General features: G+C 46.4%; 1 protein-coding gene and 1 long non-coding RNA gene across 2 annotated transcripts in view; one reads left to right on the top strand and one right to left on the bottom strand.

Annotated features, from left to right (window-relative positions):
* Positions 1 to 6,643: 6,643 nt before the first annotated feature.
* LOC135228616 (uncharacterized) lies at positions 6,644 to 16,521 on the bottom strand. The gene is made up of 2 exons (XR_010319305.1): positions 16,274 to 16,521; positions 6,644 to 8,162 (listed from the first exon to the last, which is right to left on the bottom strand). It is a non-coding gene; the product is annotated as an uncharacterized LOC135228616 (long non-coding RNA).
* A 259-nt stretch (positions 16,522 to 16,780) lies between these two features.
* The window catches only part of PEDS1 (plasmanylethanolamine desaturase 1), a 33,070-nt gene continuing 24,498 nt past the window's right edge, over positions 16,781 to 25,352 (top strand). Inside the window, exon 1 of the mRNA XM_003419892.4 lies at positions 16,781 to 16,931. Coding sequence (XP_003419940.1) covers positions 16,808 to 16,931 — 124 coding nt within the window. The 5' untranslated portion in view covers positions 16,781 to 16,807. The remainder of the gene's footprint in view (positions 16,932 to 25,352) is intronic.

The following is a 25,352-nucleotide window of genomic DNA, read 5'->3' as shown; positions in this document are numbered from 1 at the left end:
ACTTTAATTACTCTATATTCAATAGCAAGTTCCAGAGTCTCTCCTTTGGTCTTTTCTTTCTTTCCTGTGTTTTTAATGACCTTTTGCTTTCTTCATGTATGAGGTCCTTGATGTCATCTCATGACTTGTCTGGTCTTTGGTCATTAGTGTTCAATATGTCAAATCTGTTCTTGAGATTGTCTCTAAATTCAGGTGGGATATACTCAAGGTTGTACTTTGGATCTCATGGACTTGTTTTAATTTTTTTTCACTTCAACTTGAACTTGCATATGAGCAATTAATGGTCTCTTCCACAGTCGGCACCTGGCCTTGCTCTGACTGGTGATATTGAACTCCTCCATCGTCTCTTTCCACAGATGTAGTCATTCCTGTGCATTCCATCCCGTGAGGTCCATATGTATAGTTGCCATTTTATGTTGTTGAAAAAAGTATTTGCAATGAATAAGTCATTGGTCTCACAAAATTCTATTATGTGATCTCCAACGTCATTTCTATCACCAAAGTGATATTTTCCAACTACTGATCCTTCTTTGTTTCTGACTTTCCCATTCCAATCACCAGCAATTATCAATGCAGCTTGACTGCATATTTGATAAATTTCAGACTGCAGAAGTGGGTAAAAATCTTCAATTTCTTCATCTTTGGCCTTAGTGGTTGGTGCATAAATTTGAGGAACAGTCGTATTAACTGGTCTTCTTTGTAGGCGTAGGATGTGAGCCTGTTGCTGCCAGCGTTGTACTTCAGGATAGATCTTGAAATGTTCTTTTTGACAATGAACGTGATGCCATTCTTCTTCAATCTGTAATTTCCAGCATAGTAGACTGTCGTGGATTGAATTGAGTCCCCCAAAAATATGTCAACTTGGTTAGGCCATGATTTCCAGTACTGTGTGGTTGTCCTCCATTTTGTGATTGTAATTTTATGTTAAAGAGGATTAGGGTGGGATTGTAACACCCTTACTAAGGTCCCACCCCTGATCCAATGTAAAGGGAGTTTTCCTGGAGTATAGCCTGCACCACCTTTTTTCTTACAAGAGATAAAAGGAAAGGGAAGTGAGCAGAGGGGCAGGGGGGGACTTCATACCACCAAGAAAGCAGTGCCAGGAGCAGAGCGCGTCCTTTGGACCTGAGGTTCTTGCATGGAGAAGCTCCTAGACCAAGGGAAGACTGATGACAAGGACCTTCCTCCAGGGCCAACAGGGAATGCCTTTTCCCGGAGCTGACGCCCCAGATTTGGATTTCTAGCCTATTAGACTGTGAGAGAATAAACTTTCCTTTGTTAAAGCCATCCACATGTGGTATTTCTATTATAACAGCACTGGATGACAAAGACATAGACCATATGATTGTCCAATTCAAAATGGCCAATACCAGTCCATTTCAGCTCAATAATGCCTATGATGTTGATCTTCAAGCATTCCATTTTTGAAAACTTCCAATTTTCCTTGATGCATCCTTTGGACACAGGGTCCATGTGCCTGAGAAGCTCCTTGACCAGGGAAAGATTGAGGACAAGGACCTTACTCCAGAGCCCACAGAGCCTTCCCCTGGAGCCAACGCCCTGAATTTGGACTTGTAACCTACTAGACTGTGAGAAAATAAATTTCTTTGTTAAAGCCATCCACTTGTGGTATTTCTGCTATGGCATCACTAGACGGCTAAAACACCAAGGGTACACAGCAAACTGGTGGAAGGGCCAGGATTAGAACTGGCTCCTCTGGCCATGAATTTTTCCATTGCACTTGGACCTGGTTTCTACCTGGGCTCAAATGCAGTCTTTGTGTGTTTATATACATGTGGGAGCCCGGATCTGACTGCTCCTTCTATCATTCAATCATTCATCCATCCATTCAACAAAATGTATGGGTGAGGAATGGGCTCAATGCTGTAAGAAAAGCTCAAATAACAGTATCTCGTAGACAATGAAATTGTTTATTTTACTCTCTTGTATCTGAACGAAAGTAACCTGAGGCTGGATGACGGTTTTATGGTGTCAGGAACCCAGGCTCTTTATATCTTGTAGTTCTTCCATCTTCAACCCACAGTTTCCATCTCATGGGCCAGGTACCTGCCATCACATTCACATTCCCGCTAGTGGGCAGTATAGAAAAGGAAGTAGAAGCCGGCCTTTTTAAAAGCAAGAACTAGAATTGTCATATCACTTCCACTCTCATTCTATTGGTCAGAATTAGTCACGTGTCACACTCTACTGTAAGGAAGGCTAGGAAGGGCAGTCATTAACTAACATGGCTAGGTAACCATGTTCCCTGCTAAAATTCAGGGGTGCTATCACCAAGGAACGGGAGAATGGATATTGTCCATTCTCTGCCATGTTTACCAAGCCCCTACCATGTATGGGAGAAGGTACAACAGACTAGAAACAGCACAGACATTGGAGTTTGACACATCCTGGGTTTGAATCCCGTGTTTGCCTTTCCCAGCTGTGTGTCATTATCCTCTGTCAAAGCACAAAAGACCACCAACACAAACTCTGTATTAAGAAATCAACAGAGATTTATTCAGCGAATAGAACAGCCCAGCTGGGAAACACAATGTGGAGTCACAAAGCGTTACGACTCATTGGAAAAAGGGTAAGCCTTTTACACAGTAAAGTGGGGAAGGAGTATGTGATTATAGCTGCAAGGCGGTCACATGATCACAGTCTCTCTTAACATCAGCAACCTATTTTAAACATACATTATTCTTGGGTCATGCTGTGTATTCTTGATAAACATCTTCTGACAAGCATATCCTGAACTTCCACAAACCACATTCTTGTTTTATCTTCATTTAAAGTTTTACCAGGTTGGAACACTTATTTTAAGACAGAAGCGAGAGCTGGGGACAAAATGGAATTTGATTCAAACCTGAGTTAGCCATTTTGTCATGCCAGGTGCCTCAATTTTAGGGTGCTCTCACACACCTGAGTCTCAGTAGCCTCTTTTGTAAAATGGAGATAAGAGAATATGTGCGTTCATTACACGCAGGAATCGTGAAAAGTCAGAATGTAGACTCAGCTTCGAGCCTGGTGGATAGCTGGTACTGAAGGAATGGAAGCTGCCTTTCAAATATGCCAGACCCTGCCTGAGGCTCCCGAGGGCCAGAGATGACTCAACAGAGGCTCCACTCTTGCTTCCTATGGGGGCACATTCCGGGGCAGCCTCATGTCGATAAAAGCCCAGAGGTGTGTCACCACATAATCCCAAAGAGTCAATCATGCATGAGTCACAGGCAGTTAAGCTTATAAGCTGTAAAGTAGCAGCTGGGTCCAAGATTCTTAGAGTCCTTCCAATCCTACCTCCCCAGCTCCATTTCTCAGAGGAGAAAACAAAGTCCAGGGAAGACCCATAAGCAGAGCATGACTACACCGTTTCATTTCACCCGTCTCCTAATGAGCCTGTGGGTTGGTTCCAGTTTGGTGCGATTGTAAATAGACTTGGTTGGGTCTCCCTCCACCCACATGGGTGAGTTATTCCAGGGTAGCTGAGGAGAAATGAAATTGCTGGGGTGAACTGCAGACCCATGAGGTGCTCCAATTGCAAGTTATTTCCATGCAGAAGGAGGCGTTTCTCCTCAATTTGCTGAAAGATCAGCTTTTCTCAACCGCTGCACTACTGACATTTTAATCCAGATCATTGTTTGTCTTGGGGGGCTGCCCTGTGCATTGTAGGATGTTTAGTAGTATCCTTGGCCTCTATCCACTAGGTGCCAGTAGCATCCACCCACACACCTAGTTGTGACAATAAAAAATGTATCCAGACATTGCCAAATGTCCCCTGGGGGCACAATGGCTCCCTGTTGAGAAGCCCTCTTTGGGATGAACAAAGCCATATGCAGGGTTTCTAAGTACAGAATCTTTAAGCAGATTTGTGGATGTTAATGATTTCTTTTAAAAATATTTTATTGCGATTTTGGAGAAAATTTGCATAGCAGATTAGTTTCTCACTTAAAATTTCTATACATATTACTCAGTGACATGGGTTACACTTTTCACAACATGCCAGCATTGTCATTATTTCCATTCAGGTTGTTCTGTTTCCGTTAATCTAGCTTCCTTTTCACGGCTTACCTTCTCATCTTTGGTCAAGCGTATTGTAACTGTTGACTATTAGGTCTCACTTAGATGATTGTTTATAGAGGAGCACAGTACTTACGGGTGATATTATATATGTTATGAGCCACTCTATCTTTTGGCGGATAGGTAACCTCCGGGAGTGGTTCAAGGTCCAAGTTTAAGGGTATTCTAGGGTGATAGTCTCGGGGATTCCTCTAGTCTCTGCTGGTCCAGTAAGTCTGGACTTTTTTCAGATATTTGAGCTTTGTTCTATATTTTTCTCCCATTCTATCTGGGACCTTCTATTGTGTCCCTGGTTGGAACAGTCAGTAGTGGTAGCTGGGCACCATCTAGTTCTTCTGGTCTCAAGGTAGGTAAAGCCATGGATCATGCAGACTATTAGTCCTGTAGACTAGTTTCTTCTTTGAGTCTTTGGTTTCCTTCTTTTTCTTTTGCTCCAGACATATAGAGACCAATAGTTGTAACTTAGAATATTAATGATTTTCCTGTCTTTAAACAGATACATGTTTTATCTTCTTGGAAGATGGAACAATGACTTTGGTAGTCACTAGTTTGAGAATAATTGTTTCAATACATTGTTGGGACAGACGGCAGGAGTTGAATATGGGCAATAGAAATTAAATTATAACACTGTATCAATGTTAAATTTCCTGATTTTCAAAACTCTACAGTGGTCAAGTAAGAGAACATCCTTGTTGTTAGGGGGGGCACACTGAAGCATTTAGGGTAAAAGGGCATCGTGTCTGTAACTGACAGTCAAATGGTTCAGAAAAAAATTAGAGAGGCAGAAAGAATGATAAATCAAACGTAGCAAAATGTTGACAATTTGAGGTTCTGGGTGAAGGGACCATGCAAGTTTATGATACTACTTAGTTTCAAGATTATAGACAAGTTGTAAGAAACTAAATTATTTCAAAACAATTTAGAAATTTTTCTTTTTGTTTGTTTTTGTTTTTTGGTCACATTTTATTCTAGTTTTTAAATCATGGTTTTAATCTATTCCCACCTGCTCTCAGAAAAAGGAAAAATAATTGCATGATAGTGCTGAGGACCTGGGCCCTATTTAGGGCACAGTCCTAAGGTTCCCAGAAAAGGTTCTCAGTATAAGTGTAGCAGGCAGGAAGATCCTCTGTGTTCACTGTACCAAGAATACCTAGACAAGGTCATGGTAGCTTCATAGACACATCCAAACTCCCAAGGGACTGAATTGCTGGGCTGAGAGCTGGTGGGGACCATCTCAGAGAACATCTAGCTCAGTTGGCATAACATAGTTTATAAAGAAAATGTTTTACATTCTACTTTGGTGAGTAGTGTCTGGGGTCTTAAAAGCCTGTGAGCAGCCATCTAGGATACTTCACTTGTCTTACCCCTTTGGAAGCAAGGAATAATGAAAACTAAAGACACAAGGGAAAGATTAATCCAAAGGACTAATGGACCATATCTACCATGGCCTCTACCAGACTGAGTCCAGTACACCTAGATGGTGCCTGGCTACCACCACTGACTGCTCTGACAGAGATCACAATACAGGGTCCTGGACAGAGCTGTAGAAAAACATAGAACAAAATTCTAACTCAGAAAGAAGGACCAGACTTGCTGGCCTCACAGAGACTGGTGAAACCCTAAAGTATGGCCCCCAGATGCCCTTTCAGCTCAGTAATGAAGTCACCCCTGAGGTTCACCCTTCAGCCAAAGATTGGACAGGTCCATAAAACAAAAACAAGACTAAAGGGGCACACCAGCCCAGGGGCAAGGACTAGAAGGCAGGAGGGAACAGGAAAGCTAGTAATAGGGAACCCAAGGTTGAGGAGGGAGAGTATTGACAAGTCGTGGGGTTGTTAACCAATGTCATGAAACAATATGTGTACTTACTGTTTAATGAGAAATTAGTTTGTTCTGTAAACCTTCATCTAAAGTACAATAAAAAAGGTGAGTAGTGTCTGGGGTCTTAAAAGCCTGTGAGTGGCCATCTAGGATACTCTACTGGTCTCACCCCTTCAGGAGCAAGGAAGAATGAAGAAAACTGAAGACATAAGGGGAAGATTAATCCCAAGGACTAAAGGACCACATCTACCACGGCCTCCACCAGACTGAGTCCAGTGCAACTAGATGGTGCCCAGCTACCACCACTGACAGCTCTGACAGGGACCACAATAGAGGGTCCCAGACAGAGCTGGAGAAACATGTACAACAAAATTCTAACTCAAAAAGAAAGACCAGACTTGCTGGCCTGCAGGGACTGGAGAGACCCTGAGAGTATGGCCCCTGGGCACCCTTTCAGCTCAGTAATGAGGCCACTCCTGGGATTCACCCTTCAGCCAAACATTGAACAGTCCCACGGAACAAAACAAGACTAAAGGGGCATACCAGCCCTGGGGCAGGGACTGGAAGGTAGGAGGAAACAGGACAGCTGGTAATAGGGAACCCAGGGCTGAGGAGGAATTGTGTTGACATGTTGTGGGGTTGTTAACCAATGTCATACAACAATGTGTGTACTGTTTAATGAGAAACTAGTTTGTTCTGTTAACCTTCATCTAAATTTCAATTAAAAAAAAAAAAGTACAATAAAAAAAGAGAGAGAGAGAAAAAAAAAGAATGCCTGGAAAGAAATTCCACAAGAATTTCTATCAGAAGTAGATCGCCAGGCCTTTCTTCCAAGGCTTCTCTGGGTGGACTCCAGCCAACATTTCTGTTAGTAGCCAAGCACTTAATTGTTTATACCAGCCAGTGACTCCCCAATTATGTATAAAAAACTAAACTAAACCAAACCAGTTGCCATGGGGTTAGGAATTGCCCCTGTTGTCTGTTGCCTCTCAGCAACCATCCTGGCCCTCACCCCTAGTTTTGTTCAAGTGTCTACCTCTCCCCCAGGCAGCCAGGGGTCTCAGGGACATGATCCCCTCTCCAGCTTCTTAGGAGGGACTGATGGGCCAAAGGGTAATCTCATCCTCCTGCTAGTGACTGGCCCGGAGTCCACCCAGAGGAGCCTTGGAAGAAAGGCCTGGCAATCTACTTCTAGTAGAAATTCCTGTGGAATTTCTTTCCAGGTATTCTCCGTACCCAAAACGTACCAAACAGTTAACATGATCGGCTGCTAACTGAAAGGTTGGAGGTTCAAGTCCACCCAGAGGCACTTCAGAAGAAAGATCTGGCAATCTACTTCTGAAAATCAGTCATTGAAAACCCTATGGAGCACAGTCCCAGTCTGATACCATGCGGAAGGTGAAAGATCAGCTAAGGTTTGATCTAGGGGCTCAAAGCTAATGATAACAATTGTTGTTGCTGTTAGTTGCTATGAAGTCGGTGCCCAATCATATGGTGACCTTACGCATAACAGAATGAAACATTGCGCCATCTCCATGATCTTTAATATGTTTGAGCTCATTATTGAGACCATTGTATAAATCCATCTCATTGTGGGTTTTTCTCATTTTCGTTGACCCTCTGCTTTAACAAACATGATGTCCTTTTCTAGATGACATGTTCAAAGTAATCAAGACAAAGTCTCTCCATCCTCACTTCTAAGAAGCACTCTGGTTATATTTTTTCTAAGACGGATTTGTTTGTTTTTCTGGCAGTCCATGGAATACTCAATATTTTCCATTCTTCCCCAGCACAATTAGAATGCATCAATTCTACCTTCCTTTTTCAATGTCCAGCTTTTGTATGCATATGGGATGATTGAAAAGACCATGGCTTAGGTTAGGCACACCTTAGTCATTGATTGTCTTAGGGTGGGTTCCCTAGAGAAGCAATATCAGCAAAGTGTATAGAGACAGACAGAGAGATTTATATCAAGGAAATGCCTCACATGGCTGTAGAGGACAGAAAGTTCCAAGTAGGTTGGTTAGGCTGGAGGCTTATCCTGACTCACATAGCTGCAGAGGCTGATGAAACCAAGATAGGCAGATCAGACACCAGGGCACTGACTCACAGGATGCAGAGGCTGACAAATCCCAAGATCGGCACGTAAGATGGCAGGCCACTGGCTCACAGCCTGTAGAGGCTGACAAATCCCAAGATTGGCAGGTAAGCTGCTAGCTCAAGTCCCAAGAAGCAGAGGTCAAGTCAGGAGCCAGCTGCAAGATCTAGAACAAGTAAAAGCCATTGAGTTTCACCAGGAAGTTCACATATACTAGATACAGACCACATCCCAAGGAAACTCCCTTTCAACTGATTGGCTGCTCATAGCAGATCTCATCATGGAGGCAATTACATTATATCAGATCTAATTATGGAGGTGATTACATCATTGCATAGCTGCCAAACTACATCATAACTGCCAAAGCATTGACAATCATGGACCAGCCAAGTTGACACACAACCTTAACCATCATAGCCATCAAAGTGACATCTCTGCTTTTTAAAACTTTGAAGAGGTCTTTTGCAGCAAATTTGCCCAAGGAAATACGTCTTTTGATTTCTCAACTGTTGCTTCCATGGACATTGATTGTTAATTCAGGTAGAATGAAATACTTGACAATTGCCTGGTATTAGATTATCTTTCTAGATGTTTATTGTCTTTCTCTCTCACAACTGTGAGGGCTGGGGCCTCGCCTGTTATGTTCACCCCTGTATTGCTGCATTTTACATAGCCCGTGGCCCACAGCAGGCCTCAGTAAAGATTTGATGAATAAATGAATGGGGTGATCAGCATCAGTGTGAGTCAGGGAAGGTCATGGGGGCTCTGTCCCCCAATACTGTGACACTTCAGAAGTGTCCATCTCAGGGTAGTTTCCAAGCTTGAGTCTCAGAGATGGAAGAAAATATTTGCAAATCTATTTGAAAATATTCTAAAGATATTTTAGTATTCAGAATACATATGTTGTTGTGAGGTGCCGTCGAGTCGGTTCCGACTCATAGCAACCCTATGCAAAACACAACAAAACACTGCCCAGTCCTGAGCCATCCTCACAATCATTGGTATGCTTGAGCTCAATGTTGCAGCCACTGTGTCAATCCACCTTGTCGAGGGTCTTCCTCTTTTCCGCTGATCCCGTACTCTCCCAAGCCATGATGTCCTTCTCCAGGGACTGATTCCTCCTGACAACATGTCCAAAGTATGTAAGACGCAGTCTCGCCATCCTTGCTTCTAAGGAGCATTCTGGTTGTACTTCTTCTAAGGCAGATTTGTTCATTCTTTTGGCAGTCCATGGTATATTCAATATTCTTTGCCAACACCACAATTCAAAGGCGTCAATTCTTCTTTGGTCTTCCTTATTTATTGTCCAGCTTTCACATGCATATGATGCAACTGAAAATACCGTGGCTTGGGTCAGGCGCACCTTAGTCTTCAAGATGACACCTTTGCTTTTCAAAACTTTAAAGAGGTTCTTTGCAGCAGATTTACCCAATGCAATGCATCTTTTGATTTCCTGACTGCTGCTTCCATGGCTGTTGATTGTGGATCCAAGTAAAATGAAATCCTTGACAACTTCAATCTTTTCTCTGTTTATCATGATGTTGCTCATTGATCCAGTTGTGAGGATTTCTGTTTTCCTTATGTTGAGGTGCAATCCAAACTGAAGGCTGTGGTCTTTGATCTTCATTAGTAAGTGCTTCAGGTCCTCTTCACTTTCAGCAAGCAAGGTTGTCATCTGCATAACGCAAGCTGTTAATGAGTCTTCCTCCACTCCTGATGCCCTGTTCTTCTTCATATAGTCCAGCTTCTCGGATTATCTGCTCAGCATACAGACTGAATAGGTGTGGTGAAAGAATACAACCCTGACGCACACCTTTCCTGACTTTAAACCAATCAGGATCCCCTTGTTCCATATAAACAACCGCCTCTTGATCTATGTAAAGGTTCCTCGTGAGCACAATTAATTGTTCGGGAATTCCCATTCTTCGCAATGTTATCCACAGTTTGTTATGATTCACTCAGTCGAATGCCTTTGCATAGTCAATAAAACACAGGTAAACATCCTTCTGGTATTCTCTGCTTTCAGCCAGGATCCATCTGACATCAGCAACGATATCCCTGGTTCCACGTCCTCTTCTGAAACTGGCCTGAATTTCTGGCAGTTCCCTGTCAATATACTGCTGCAGCCGTTTTTGAATGATCTTCAGCAAAATTTTGCTTGTGTGTGATATTAATGACATTGTTCTATAATTTCCACATTTGTTTGGATCACCTTTCTTGGGAATAGGGTTAAATATGCATCTCTTCCAATCAGTTGGCCAGGAAGCTGTCTTCTATATTTCTTGGGATAGATGAGTGAGCACCTCCATTGCTACATCTGTTTGTTGAAACATCTCAATTGATATTCCATCAATTCCTGGAGCCTTGTTTTCCGACAATGCCTTCAGAGCAGCTTGGGTTTCTTCCTTCAGTACCATCGGTTCCTGATCATATGCCACCCCTTGAAATGGTTGAACATCGACTAATTCTTTTTGGTATAATGACTCTGTGTATTTCTTCCATCTTCTTTTGATGCTTCCTGTGTCGTTTAATATTTTCCCCGTGGAAGCCTTCACTATTGCAACTTGGGGCTTGAATTTTTTCTTATAATTCTTTCAGCTTGAGAAATGCCGAGCGTGTTCTTCCCTTTTGGTTTTCCATCTCCAGCTCTTTGCACTTGTGCTTATAATACTTTGTCTTCTCGAGCTGCTCTTTGAAATCTTCTGTTCAGTTCTTTTACTTCATCAATTTTTCCTTTTACTTTAGCTGCTCAACGTTCGAGAGCAAGTTTCAGAGTCTCTTCTGACATCCATCTTGGTCTTTTCTTTCTTTCTTGTCTTTTCAATGACCTCTTGCTTTCTTCATGTACTATGTCCTTGATGTCATTCCACAACTCATCTGGTCTTTGGTCACTGGTGTTCAATGCGTCAAATCTATTCTTCAGATGGTCTCTAAATTCAGGTGGGATATACTCAAGGTCATATTTTGACTCTCGTGGACTTGCTCTGATTTTCTTCAGTTTCAGCTTGAACTTTCATATGAGCAATTGATGGTCTGTTCCACAGTCTGCCCCTGGCCTTGTTCTGACTGATGATATTGAGCTTTCCCATCGTCTCTTTCCACAGATGTAGTCAATTTGATTTCTGTGCATTCCATCTGGCGAGGTCCATGTGTATAGTCACCGTTTATGTTGGTGAAAGAAGGTATTTGCAGTGAAGAAGTCGTTGGTCTTGCAAAATTCTATCATTCCATCTCCGGCATTGTTTCTATCACCAAGGCCATATTTTCCAACTACTGATCCTTCTTCTTTGTTTCCAACTTTCGCATTCCAATTGCCAGTAATTATCAATGCATCTTGACTGCATGTTCGATCAATTTCAGACTGCAGCAGCTGATAAAAATCTTCTATTTCTTCATCTTTGGCTCTAGCGGTTGGTGCGTAAATTTGAATAATAGTGGTATTAACTGGTCTTCCTTGTAGGTGTATGGATATTACCCTATCGCTGACAGTGTTACACTTCAGGATACATCTTGAAATGTTCTTTTTGACGAAGAATACACCATTCCTCTTCAAGTTGTCATTCCCAGCATAGCAGGCTGTATGATTGTCCGATTCAAAATGGCCAATACCAGTCCACTTTAGCTCACTAATGCCTAGGATATCGATGTTTATGCATTCCATTTCATTTTTGACGATTTCCAAGTTTCCTAGATTCATACTTCGTACATTCCAGGTTCCGATTATTAATGGATGTTTGCAGCTGTTTCTTCTCATTTTGAGTCGTGCCACATCAGCAAATGAAGTCCCGAAAGCTTTACTCCATCCACGTCATTAAGGTCGACTCTACTTTGAGGGGGCAGCTCTTCCCCAGTCATCTTTTGAGTGCCTTCCAACCTGGGGGGCTCATCTTCCAGCACTATATCAGACAGTGTTCCACTGCTATTCATAAGGTTTTCACTGGCTAATGCTTTTCAGAAGTAGACTGTCGGGTCCTTCTTCCTAATCTGTCTTAGTCTGGAAGCTCAGCTGAAACCTGTCCTCCATGGGTGATCCTGCTGGTATCTGAATACCGGTGGCATAGCTTCCAGCTTCACAGCAACATGCAAGCCCCCACAGTATGACAAACTGACAAACATGTGGGGGCAGAATACATATAGAACTCTTATAACTCAAAAATAAAAAGATAGCAATCCAATTTAAAAATGGGCAAAGGATCTGAATAGACATTTCTCCAAAGAAGATATATAAATAGGCGACAAGCACATGAAAATAAGCTCAACATTAGTCATTAGTGAAATGTAAATCAAAACCACAATGAGATAGCACTTCACACACATAGGATAGCCATAAAAAAATTTAGAAATAACAAGTGTTGGCGAGTATGTAGAAAAATTAAAAAAAAAAAAAACCATTGCCATTGACTCAGTTTTCACTAATAAAGCCCCTATAGAACAAAGTAGAACTGCCTGATAGGGTTTTCTAGGCTGTAATCTTTACAGAAGCAGACTGCCACATCTTTTGCCAGTGGAGCTGCTGAGGGGCTCGAACCACTGACCTCAGCAGCCAAGCACTTAACCTCTGCACCACCAGAGCTCCTATGAAGAAATTAGAACCCTCATGTATTGGTGGAAATGTAAAATGGTACAGCCCTTGTAGAAAACAGTTTGGCAGCGTCTTGAAAAGTTAAACATAAAGTTACCATTTGACCCAGTAATTCCATTCCTAGATATATCCAAGAGAAATGAAAACATGTCCACACAAACACTTGTACACAAATGTCCATAGCAGCATTATTTATAATAAACAAAAACTAGAAATGATGCAAATATCCATCAACTGATGAATGGCTAAGCAAATGTAGTGTATCTACACAATGGAATAATACTTAACCATAAAAAAGGAATGAAGTATTGATACACGCCATAACACGGATGGACCTTGACAATGTGACGCTAAGGGAAAGGAGCCAGATACAAAAGGCCACATATTATGATTCCAACTTATATGAAATGTCCAAAAGCCAAAATCAAACCCATTGCCACTGAGTCGATTCCAACTCATAGCCACCCTATAGGACTGAGTAGAACTGCCCCATAGCATTTCCAAGGCTGTAATCTTTATTTTAATCTTTATGGAAGCAGCCAAGAGCTTAACCATTACACCACCAGGGCTCCTTATGAAATGTCCCTAAGAGGCAAATCCACATAGACAGAAAGTAGATAAGTGGTTGCCGGGGTTTGGGGGGAGGAGGGAAGTGGGAAGTGACTAGTAATGGGTGCAGGGTTTCTTCTGGGGATAGTGAAGATGTTATAGAATTAGATCATGGTGATCGTTGCACAACCTAGTAAATATATTAAAGAACACTGAATTGTACACATTAAAAAGGTGAATTTTAGAAAAACAATTGAAAGAGTTAACAAGACCAAAAGCTGTTTCTTTGAGAAAATTAACAAAATTGATAAACCATTGGCCAAACTGAAAAAAGAAAAGGGAGAATTTTTTGGTATGTAAATTACCTCCCAATTAAAAAAAAAAAAGAATGAGCAGATTAAGATGAAAAAACTCATGAAACTCTAGGAGCAGGATACTTTGTGCATCTTTTCTGTAAAAAGAGGAGGGTAATAAGATATATTTGTTTTGTCTGTATTTTGCATTAAAAATACTAGAAGGATACACAAGTAACTACTAAGTGATTACCAGGGGTGGACTGAGGAAGGGGTGGATAAGGACAGAGCTGGGAGCAAGACTTATCTATCAATGTATACCTTTTGATTTTCACCTTGATTTCAAAGGACGTGAATGTTTTATCTATTAAATATACATACGGATTTTTAAATGTAGGTCAGGCCATGGCGTTCCTCTGTTGAAAGCCCTTCAGGGAAGAGACTTCCCAGCTTACTGTAAGTAAAACCCAAAGACTTTATAACTCCTTTCAAGGCCCTACCCCACCTGCCCGCCCCCTTTCCTCTCAGACTTCACCTCTTCCCAACAATCCCAGCTGAACTTGATACAGTCACCCTGGCCTCTTTGCGATTTCTGGAACAGGGCCTCAGGACCTCTGCACTGGCTGTTCCCTCTACTTGGAACAATTTGTTCCCAGATATTTACACATCTGGCTTCTTCACATCCTTTACTTCTTGGCTCAAATATCACCTTCTTGAGCGGGCCTTCCCTGAACCCCACCCCTATTCCCAGGAAAACAGAGGCTCTGTTGTGCTCCCTGCTGGCTGTTTCCCTAGAATAGCACCTGAGCCAGGTTGGTGGTTAATAAATATGTGTTAAGTGAAAGAAAAAATGAATGCATTTTGGGCAGTTCATTGTCCACCGTGCATCCTGTGCTGGTTACTGAGGGGGTCTCCAGCCCCTCGGAGGCTCCAGGACACATACAGAGAACTTTGGAGTGTATTTCCTTGGAATCTGAGATCCAGCCTCCAGCAAGGCAGGTGCCTTAAGCTCCTCAGGTAAAAATCTAACCATGCAGTTAATAAATGATGCAAAGCCAGCCAGCTTCCCCCTCCTCCCCACCACGCAAGGGGCTTTTCTTTCCTGGAAGGTGTAGGAAAGAAGCAGAGGGGGAATGTGGGCCTGGCTGGGGACAGTCGCCCCCCAGGGCCACAACACTCAGGAAACAGCTCTTCGAGTGACTGGTTTGACCTGGTAGCTGTAGAACCAGGACAGGATGGAGTCTCAGAAATTCTGGGAGGGGTCTTACCTCCCTGCTCCCTCCCTGCTCCCCTCAGGCATCTCTTTGGTCCTTCCACAGTCTCTACAAAAAAATTTGATCACAGTGTATAGAACTTATGTGAGCAATTATAGTGTACTTTGTAATCAGCTGGGGCCCTGGTAGCACAGTGGTTAGGCGTTTGGGTACTAACCAAAAGGCTGGCAGTTCAAATCCACCCAGCCGCTCCTTGGAAGCCCTATGGGGCAGTTCTACTCTGTCCTACAGGGTCACTGTGAGTCCACAACAATGGGTTTGTTTTTTGTGTTTTTGGTTTGTAGTCAGCCCCCAGACCCAGGTAAAACCCTGCCCTTGTTATTTACCTGCTGAGCTATTAGAGGCGTTTGGCTGAGCCTGTTGTAGGGTAAAAACATCACAAAGTTTAGTAAAGCAAAAAGAAAGTTTTATTCAGCATACATTTAAAGAAGCAAAAGCAGGAAACGAACAAGCATAGTGCCAGAGCCATGTCTGCCTGAATCCAAGGAATATTACAGAACAGAAAAATGTGGGAAAACCAACAAGCATGCTGCTAGAGCCCTGTCTGCCCAAGTCCATGGGAGTCCAGGGAACATTACATTACATCATCAGTATATATTAACATTGCAAATGGGAAAAACCACTGAAAACTTCACCTTTTCACAGACCTGCTAGAAACTGCTAAATTTCCAGAATCTTACATTTTGAATTGGCTTTCTTTACAATCATTGGTACAAGTTTCAGTAATGACTGGCGGGTCTTCATTGGTCCAAAAAATCTTACTATTCACGAAAAGCTAATAGAAAAAGATAAGACTGTAAATTCTCTTGTGAAAGCTGTTTGGTGATTTGTTTGTGTGAAAGTTTCCCTACAAGAAATCTTCCAAGATTGCCCTAGATATTGTCTTTATACCTCAGTTGCATGAATGGTGTCCTTGTGAGTCCTTGTGAGTCCAGCTCCTGCTGGGTCACATTTTAGGACAGGGAATAATGGCCCCTATATTATCTCCTAAATAAGCCTTAGTCTCTTATCCACAGAACGCCTACTCTCTCAAAAAGTATTTACTGAGCTTCTGCTATGAGGCAGACACGGATTCAGACGCGGAGTTCTGCTGTGAACAAAGCAAGTCCCTGCCCTCAGAAGCTCATTTGCTGGTGGGGAAGACATGAATCTGCAAGCTCACTGGCCATGACAAGCGCTGTGAAGACAAAACAGGGTGATGTCACAGTGACGGGAGGAGGGGGCCACTCTGAGCGGGGTAATGGGGGTGGCCTCTCTGAGGAGGCAGCACTACGGGGCATTAAGAGTAAATGAAGTGCCGCTCAGCTAGCTCTTGGCCCATCGCCTAACAAACATTTAAGCGCTCAACAAATCTTAAAGCGACTCTTACTGTTCTTTTCATCAATTTATTGTCCCTCTCCCTGGGGAGAACATGAGCCCCTGGAGGGCAGGATGGAGGTTCCTCCTCTCCGGCGCACAGCACAGAGCTGGCACGGTAGTAGGCGCACCCACGACCCTAGGGACCCCCGCGTAAAGTGGGGCTTGATAAAACGGCGGAATGTAAATCAGCCCCAGCTGAGGGCACTGTGTAAGGGCTCACCAAGCGCTCGGTCCTTGGCCCCCGGCCCGCCGCCTTCCATTCGCGTCTGTGCACATAGTAGGCGCTTAGCAGTGCGTACTGACGAAATGTCGGTTTCTGGGCCCGGCGCGCACGGCCCCGGCCCACTACACGGGCCGGAAAACCGAGACCTGCGCTGGGGGGCGGCGCGCCCAGGGTTTCCCCCAGGTTAAGCCCCGACCGGGGCGAAGCCGGGCGGGCGGGTACCCGCCACCGCCCAGCATTTCCGAGCCCAGCTGCGGCCAGCTGCGGCTCGGCCCTCCGCGCACCGCGGTTGGCTGCGGCTCGGCGGCCGCCAATTGGCCGTCGCCGCCCCGGCGCGGGTCCCGATTGGCTGTGACGCGCGGCCGGGCGAGGTCCCCGCCGGCGCCGCCGCCGCGCTTGTCTCTGGGCGGTCATTGGGCGGCGTGATCTCGCCGCGATTCCGTGGCCCTGCCGCCCCTGCCGCCCCGGGCGCCGCCGCCGCCGCCGCCGCCGCCGCCAGCAGAGCGCACCGGGCGGGCCAGGCGAGTGGCCATGGCGGGCGCCGAGTATGGGCCGAGCCAGCACCCGGAATTCGACGAGGACGAAGGGGCGGCTTGCCGGCGCTGGGGCGCGCAACACGCCGGGGCCCGCGAGCTGGCCGCGCTTTACTCGCCAGGTAGGACCTCCATGCCCCCCTCTGGGCCTGCCGTCACCAGCTCGCGCTGCAGGCGGCCACCGTGGGTTCGCCCAGATCAGAACTCCAGCCTCGGGCCCAGACGTGGGACTCCAGCCCTGGCTTCTGATTTGCAAATAGCGTCCCCAAGTCCGGGGACCCCACCCAAAGCCCTTTCCAACTCCAAGGTAGAACCCCAGCCCCGGGACTCCCTGGCTGAAAGGAGCGCCTCCAGATCTAGGAACTAACATACCAGCGCCCCAAGCTACAAACAGAGCTCCCGTCGCACTCCAGATCAGGAGTTCTAGCCTTGGGGCATCCCAGATGCAAACACTGCCCCTAGTTTTAGGGACCTCCCCACCCCAAGGCCCGGTCCAAGCTGGAGTCAGCCCCCCCAACTACAGGCATTGCCTCCGGCCGCCTGAAAGTCTCACCCCATCCCGGGTTCCCCAAATCCAGAATCCACACCCTAGCACCCAGCTGCTCCCCAGCCAGGTCCCTGGGCTACAAACAGTGACTTCATCCCCCCAAATCTGGGACCATCTGTCTCCTAGCTCCAGGAACTACCAACTTAGGGACCCTCAGTTGCAAAGTACCCTAGAGCCCTTCCACCAAAGTTATAGCCTCAGATTGGAGCTACAGACTTCTACCCCCGCCCCTTACCCGACCTGTACTCTTCAGGGGGGACCATCAACCCTCACCCAGTATCCAGGAATCCCCTGTGGGTGGGGGAAACGCAACCCCAGCCCTCGCCCCTCCCCCATGTACAAATATCAGCCAGCTGGGTCTGGACTTGGGAAGGTGGAGCTCACTACTCCCCAGACCAGATCAAACTTAGAGATCCTTGCACCTGGCTGCTCTGCCCTTTTCTGCCAGGCCAAGGTCCCTGGCTTCTTCCTGCTCTGCCTACCATTCGTGCTCCAGCAAGCACCAGCCTGTACCCGCTTCATGACTCCCGCTTCAGCTCAGGAATCTCTTTGCCTGGCCCCAGCCGGCTGGGTGTCCCCAGGGGTTAAGGAAGTGCCTTTGAGAACTCCAGAGTCAGGTGACAGGGCACTGCTGGAGGCCTCTTTGCCTGGGTGTCAGCCATCACATGAAGCTTTGTTTGCCTGACATTCTGACATCTTCTGCCCATGGGCAACCACCAAACAGTCCTTGACTGGGGTGGGCATGGGGCCACCAGCCACCCCCCCCCACCCCCCCACCCCTGTGGCTTCTGGCCTGGGCTAGCCTGGATTTGAGTGCCATAACTAGTTACATGACCTTGGGCTATTGACTTTCTCTCTTTGAGTCTCTGAAAGGGCTGATGATCACCAGCTGCCTTCCTGGCCTTGCAATTCTGTGCTCTATTTGTGCAAACATAACTTGGGCACCTGCTCCATGCTGCCACCATTTCTTTGTTTCCAAAGCATTCAGCCTGTGGCCTTAAACCTTATTGCTGTCTCTGGGGCAAGCCGGGGTTGCCATCTTAATCTACAACTTAGCTGCATGACCTAGGCCAAGCCACTTTCCCTCTCTGAGCCTCAGTTTCCTCATCTTTAAAATAGGCACAGGTAAAGTTTACTTTCTTTTTGGTGTTGTTGGGAAAAGGCAATGAGATCAGCCACGTGGGCACAGTGCCTGGCATACAGTAGGCACTCCTCGTTGTTAACCCGACAGTCTAACTTTGGCTGTGGGGCTCAGAGCAAGCTGCTTCGCCTCTCTGGCTCTCAGACCACATCCCCCCCCACCCCACCCCACCCCCCAGGAATTGAGAGGAAGGATTCAAAGAACTCTTCTTTGGTGCCTAGCTCTGCCCTCCCTAGCCAACACCACTTGCTTTCAGCCAGCCCAAATCATAATCAGGCATTCCTGGCCTCTGAGGGACCATCTCTGCCCTGTACCCTGATTACATCTCTATCAGGTTCTGGCTTCCCCAAGTGCCTGTCACTCTCTGAAGAGCAACTACAAAAGGTGCCCCAAAACTGCAGTCACAGCCTTATCCCCTCATCCTCCTGACATGGACAGAGGGACTAGGTAGGCACTGGCCTGACTGGTTTCTCCAAATTCTTTTCCATAAGCCTCACTCTGTCTGCCTCTGTCCCATTGCTGTGTGGCCTTAGGGAAGTACCTTGACCTCTCTGGGCTGTAAAATGGAGGATCCGGTGTATTAAGTATGGAGCACCTGTGTACGAGTCCTTGTGCTAGGCACTAGGGGCAAAGTGGTGAACAAGACAGAACAAATGGAATTGCATTTTAGTAGGAAGACAGACAAGCCCAATAAAGAAGTGAAATATCTTGTAGGCTAGATGGTGGGAAGTGCTGTGGAGCAAGCATACAGCAGGAAAAGGGGAGGTGAAATGCTGGGGGGTGATGTTTTAGAGAGGGAGCAGGGTAGGCCTCACTGAATGGGTGACTTTTGAGCAGAGACCTGAGGGAGAAGGGGAGGAAATATTCATGAGGATATGAAGATTTTTATCAGCTGCTGCAGTCTGAAATTGATCGAACATGCAATCAAGATGCATTGATAATTACTGGATTGGAACGCGAAAGTTGGAAACAAAGAAGAAGGATCAATAGTTGGAAAATATGGCCTTGGTGATAGAAACAATGCCGGAGATGGAATGATAGAATTTTGCAAGACCAACAACTTCTTCACTGCAAATACCTTCTTTCACCAACATAAACGGCGACTATACACATGGACCTCGCCAGATGGAATGCACAGAAATCAAATTGACTACGTCTGTGGAAAGAGACGATGGGAAAGCTTAATATCATCAGTCAGGACAAAGGCCAGAGGCAGACTGTGGAACAGACTATCAATTGCTTGTATGCAAGTTCAAGCTGAAACTGAAGAAAATCAGAGTAAGTCCACGAGAGCTAAAATATGACCTTGAGTATATCCCACCTGAATTTAGAGACCATCTGAAGAATAGATTTGATGCATTGAACACTAGTAACTGAAGACCAGACGGGTTGTGGAATGACATCAAGGACACCGTACATGAAGAAAGCAAAAGGTCATTGAAAAGACAGGAAAGAAAGAAAAGACCAAGATGGATGTCAGAGGAGACTCTGAAACTTGCTCTCGAACTTTGAGCAGCTAAAGTAAAAGGAAGAATTGATGAAGTAAAAGAACTGAACAGAAGATTTCAAAGGGCAGCTCGAGAAGACAAAGTAAAGTATTATAAGCACAAGTGCAAAGAGCTGGAGATGGAAAACCAAAAGGGAAGAACACGTCGGCGTTTCTCAAGCTGAAGAAAAAATTCAAGCCTCAAGTTGCAATAGCGAAGGATTCTATGGGGAAAACATTAAACGACTCAGGAAGCATCAAAAGAAGATGGAAGGAATACACAGAGTCATTATACCAAAAAGAATTAGTTGATGTTCAACCATTTCAAGAGGTGGAATATGATCAGGAACCGATGGTACTGAAGGAAGAAGTCCAAGCTGCTCTGAAGACACTGGCGAAAACAAGGCTCCAGGAATTGATGGAATATCAATTGAGATGTTTCAACAAACAGATGCAGCTCTGGAAGTGCTCACTCGTCTGTGCCAAGAAACATGGAAGACAGCTTCCTGGCCAACTGATTGGAAGAGATCCATATTTCTGCCTAGTCCCAAGAAAGGTGATCCAACTGAATGTGGAAATTATAGAAAGATATCAATAGTATCACACACAAACAAAATTTTGCTGAAGATCATTCAAAAACGGCTGCAGCAGTATATTGACAGGGAACTACCAGAAATTCAGGCCGGTTTCAGAAGAGGATGTGGAACCAGGGATATCATTGCTGATGTCAGATGGATCCTGGCTGAAAGCAGAGAATACCAGAAGGATGTTCACCTGTGTTTTATTGACTATGCAAAGGCATTCGACTGAGTGAATCATAACAAACTATGGATAACATTGCGAAGAATGGGAATTCCAGAACACTTAATTGTGCTCACGAGGAACCTTTACATAGACCAAGAGGCGGTTGTTCGTATGGAACAAGGGGATCCTGATTGGTTTAAAGTCAGGAAAGGTGTGCGTCAGGGTTGTATTCTTTCACCATACTTATTCAATCTGTATGCTGAGCAGATAATCCGAGAAGCTGGACTATATGAAGAAGAACAGGGCATCAGGATTGGGGGAAGACTCATTAACAACCTGTGATATGCAGATGACAACCTTGCTTGCTGAAAGTGAAGAGGACTTGAAGCACTTACTAATGAAGATCAAAGACCACAGCCTTCAGTATGGATTGCACCTCAACATAAAGAAAATAAAAATCCTCACAACTGTACCAATGAGCAACATCATGATAAACAGAGAAAAGATTGAAGTTGTCAAGGATTTCATTTTACTTGGATCCACAATCAACAGCCATGGAAGCAGCAGTCAAGAAATCAAAAGATGCATTGCATTGGGTAAACCTGCTGCAAAAGACCTCTTTAAAGTGTTAAAGAGCAAAGATGTCACCTTGAAGACTAAGGTGCGCCTGACCCAAGCCATGGTATTTTCAAGCGCATCATATGCATGTGAAAGCTGGACGATGAATAAGGAAAACCGAAGAAGAGTTGACGCCTTTGAATTGTGGTGTTGGCAAAGATTATTGAATATACCATGGACTGCCAAAAGAACGAACAAATCTTTCTTGGAAGAAGTACAACCAGAATGCTTAGAAGCAAGGATGGTGAGACTGTGTCTTACATACTTTGGACATGTTGTCAGGAGGGATCAGTCCCTGGAGAAGGACATCATGCTTGGCAGAGTACAGGGTCAGCGGAAAAGAAGAAGACCCTCAACAAGGTGGATTGACACAGTGGCTGCAACAATGAGCTCAAGCATAACAACGGTTGTGAGGATGGCTCAGGACCGGGCGGTGTTTCATTCTGTCATGCATAAAGTTGCTATGAGTCGGAACCAACTCGACGGCACCTAACAACAACAACATCGCAGGAAGGATTGCTCCAGGCAAAGGGAACAGCAAATGCAAAGCCCCTGAAGCATTACCATGCCTGGTGTGTCTGAGGACACTAAGAAGGCTTGTAGGCTGAGGAGCGTAGGAGAGGTCCTGGGTTCTAGAACTGAATTCTTGAGATTCCTGGAGCAAGAGGTGGTTTGGCCTTTTGCTGACAATTGACAACAATAATAATGGCAGTTCACGTAGTTGACATTTAGTGACCACTGGCTGTGTTTTGGAAGCACTGGTGGTGTAGTGGTTAAGTGCTACAGCTGCTAACCAAAAGGTCAGCAGCTCGAATCTGCCAGGCGCTCCTTGGAAACCCTGTGGAGCAGTTCTCCTCTATCCTGTAGGGTTGCTATGAGTCAGGATTGACGGCAATGGGTTTGTTTTTTTCTGGTTTAGCTGTGTTTTGGGCATTTCCCTGCATGTTCTTATATCATGCTTACTACAATTTTCTGAGGAGTCCCTGGGTGGCACAAATGGTTAAGCACTCGACTACTAGCCAAAAGGTTGGTAGTTCGAACCCACCTAGAGGCACCTCAGGCAAAAGGCCTAGAGATCTACTCCAAAAGGTTTTTTCCCTGAGAACCGTACAGAGCAATTCTACCCTACACACGTGGGGTTATCATGTGTTAGAACTGACTTGACAGCAAACAACAACAGACTTTCTGAAGTGCATCCTGGTATTAACCCCATTTTACAGAGGAAGAAACCAAGCCTCCTCCTAGTCCCTGCTTACCTGTGTTCTTCCTGACACCTTTCCAGCATCTGTTCTGTATTGGTGCCCACTTGACAGGAAGGTCAGCAAGGCCAGGGGCTGCCTGTTTTGTGTTAGCGGCGCCTGGCAGGCATGAGCACCAACTCCAGTCCTAAGACATTTCCTGAGGCTTAGAAAAGAGCAGCGACCTACCCAAGGTTGCACAGCGGGTCAGCAGCGGGTCAGAACCGGAACACAGGTGTGGGGGGGATGGTTCCGAGTTCCATGTTCTTAATCTTCACCATGGAAGTGAGCTGGCCAGGAGCGAGGGTGTGGGAGGCAGACAAATGTTTTGGGTCAGCAGCACAGCATGCCTGAGGGGCTGGCAGTGGAGAGAGCTGGCCTAGTACACGTGGGGAACTGTGAGTGAGGAGTGAGTTGCAAGGGTGGGAGTGACTGGTCCCGAAGGGCCCTGAGTGTCTGGCCAAGGAGCTGTGGCCTGGTCCTGCGGGGCCTGGGAGCCATGGAGAGTCATATACAATCTGCTGTGCTCCAGAGGTGGGGTTCTCAGCAGCAGCCTGCCCTGTCCTAGGTACAGGGGCTTGAGAAGGGCCTGGCAGGCTGGCATGCCTCCCTGGGCAGGTGGACACCCAAAACTAGCTATGTGTATGCTACTCCTGGTGCCCTGGGCACCAGAGGTAAGCCTGAGGGGTCCCTGGAGCCAGCTGCCCACCCAATCCTGGCCAACTGGGAGGCACAGGAACTCTTGGGTGGGGTGAAGGGAAAGGCAGGGGGGTGTCAGGAGTGCTGGGCAGGGTCCTGGCCTGTACTCCCAAACCTGGGCCTGGCTGAAGCCAGTGGACAGAGGTCTGGCCTTAGGTACCTTCCTGACTAGGCCTGGTCCCTGCCACACTCTGGGCACAGCTTTCTTTCTGTCTCCCTCAGCCCTTGTCTTTTTCCAAGGTTATCCACCCCTCTCTGGCCATGCTCTTTGTCTTTCCTCTCTCTGTCTCCCTGTGTCTCTCACTGTCTTTCTCTGGCTCCTCTCCTTTCTTACACCCTCTCCCATGTCCCTCAGGTTGAGGGTCTCCCGGTGCCCAAGGGGCATCAGAGGTGCAGGTTTTTGGGGACTTGGCTCTGGCGAACCAGAGGACTTTGGGCATGAGTCAGGCCTGACGCTGAGCCTTTGGCTGCGGCCTGCCCCAGGAGAGCTGAGATGGCAGAGGCCTGGCACCTGCCCACCCCTGCCCCTCCCAGTCACCCCATACTCCCAGGCCTGGCCCCCTCTCCCAGGCCAACAAGTCATTCTCTCCTGGAACTTGGCCCAGATCCATCAACCCTGCCAAGCCAGGGGCTGGCTCAGGAAACAAGGCCCCAGCACCCCCAGCACTGGGCATCCTGGGCCTCCTGTGCTCCAAACAATGTCCTTCCCCTCCCTAGGCCTCAGTCTGCCCATCTGTAAAGTGACACCATCTTGGCTGCTTAACCCCACAGGCCTTGCCAGGCTGGTGATCTGTGCAGTGACTTTGGTGACCCTTTGAGTGACTTTGGACAAATCACTGCATCTCTAGGCCCAGTTTCCCTCTCTGAAGGGTGGGGCAAGTGGCCCCAGCCTACAGGGTGCAGGGATGATAACCCTTACCACTGTGTCTGACTCGTAGTCAGCCTCTGTGACACAGCTGATCATTCTCTGTGCTTTTTAATGGATTAAAGTTGAGACACTTAGTCTGCAAAAGGATCCAGTTTCCAGAGGCCAAAGAGATGGCGTTTAGGTGGAAATATATTCAGATTTAGGGGACGCTCTCCATGGCACGGGGAGAGGGGCTGAGCCATCTGTGGAATCAGGACAGCCCCGAGCATTCAGGGTAGCATGTCCCGATTATGAGCCCAGGATCCAAACCCAGCTCTGCCTCTTACCCACTGAGCCTCAGTTTCCTCATCTGGAAAATGGGATCACACAGTTCCTCCCTTAAGGACTGAGTAAGAGACTGTACCTCAGGCTCAAAACCTCAGATGACCAGAGGGGCCTGGCCAGGGCTGCTACTGAGGGCGGCTACCCAGTGTGAGACGGCGGTGGGGGGAGGACGGAGCAGGGTGAACCAAGTAATCATCCCCGGCTAATGCGGGCAGCCACCGCTACTCTGACCCAGGGGGCGAGAACCCTATGTTCCCAAGGAAAGTGGGAAGCTAGGAATTTTATATGCGAAATGCCCCAGTTTTTAAAGTATAGGTCATTTTTTTAAAACTGTGAGCAAAATTTGTCCAACGGGACCAGTTTGCAGCTTCTCTGATGTGAGCTGTACCAGCCTCAGTGGGTGTCAGCCTTTGTTATTGTCACTGTGATATGATCTCTGCCCCCATCCCCGAAGGTTGGGCAGGCAGGCAGGTCACATGGAAAACTGACCTGCTCTTTACTACCCACTGCCCCTCTCACCACAGCCCTCACCGTGGACCAGATACCTCCCCTGGGCTTTCCCCTTCCAAGCCCAGGGCCTGACCACAAACAGGAACGAGAAAGGAGAAGGCACTTTAGGGCAGGGGCATGGTGCCCCAGGTGGGGGCTGTTGGGGCAGTAGGGCTGCTGACTGGAAAGCAGGCTCCCAGCCCACTTCTGCCGCTAGGTGACCTCTATCAAGGTCTTTGCCCTTTCTGGGCCTCAGTGTCCCCATCTATACAGAGAGGGCCAAGGGGATATGTCCCAGGACGTAGTCCCCCCACCCAGCCTTGGTCTTTTTCCTGGGCAGGGGAGGGCAGGTCAGGCAGCCTTTGTCTGCAGCAGGCTGCTGTGGGACC

This window comes from Loxodonta africana, chromosome 24, assembly GCF_030014295.1.
Source record: "Loxodonta africana isolate mLoxAfr1 chromosome 24, mLoxAfr1.hap2, whole genome shotgun sequence".
Lineage (NCBI taxonomy): Eukaryota > Metazoa > Chordata > Mammalia > Proboscidea > Elephantidae > Loxodonta > Loxodonta africana.
Note: the sequence above shows the minus strand (reverse complement) of the source record. Positions and strands in the feature narration are given on the sequence as shown.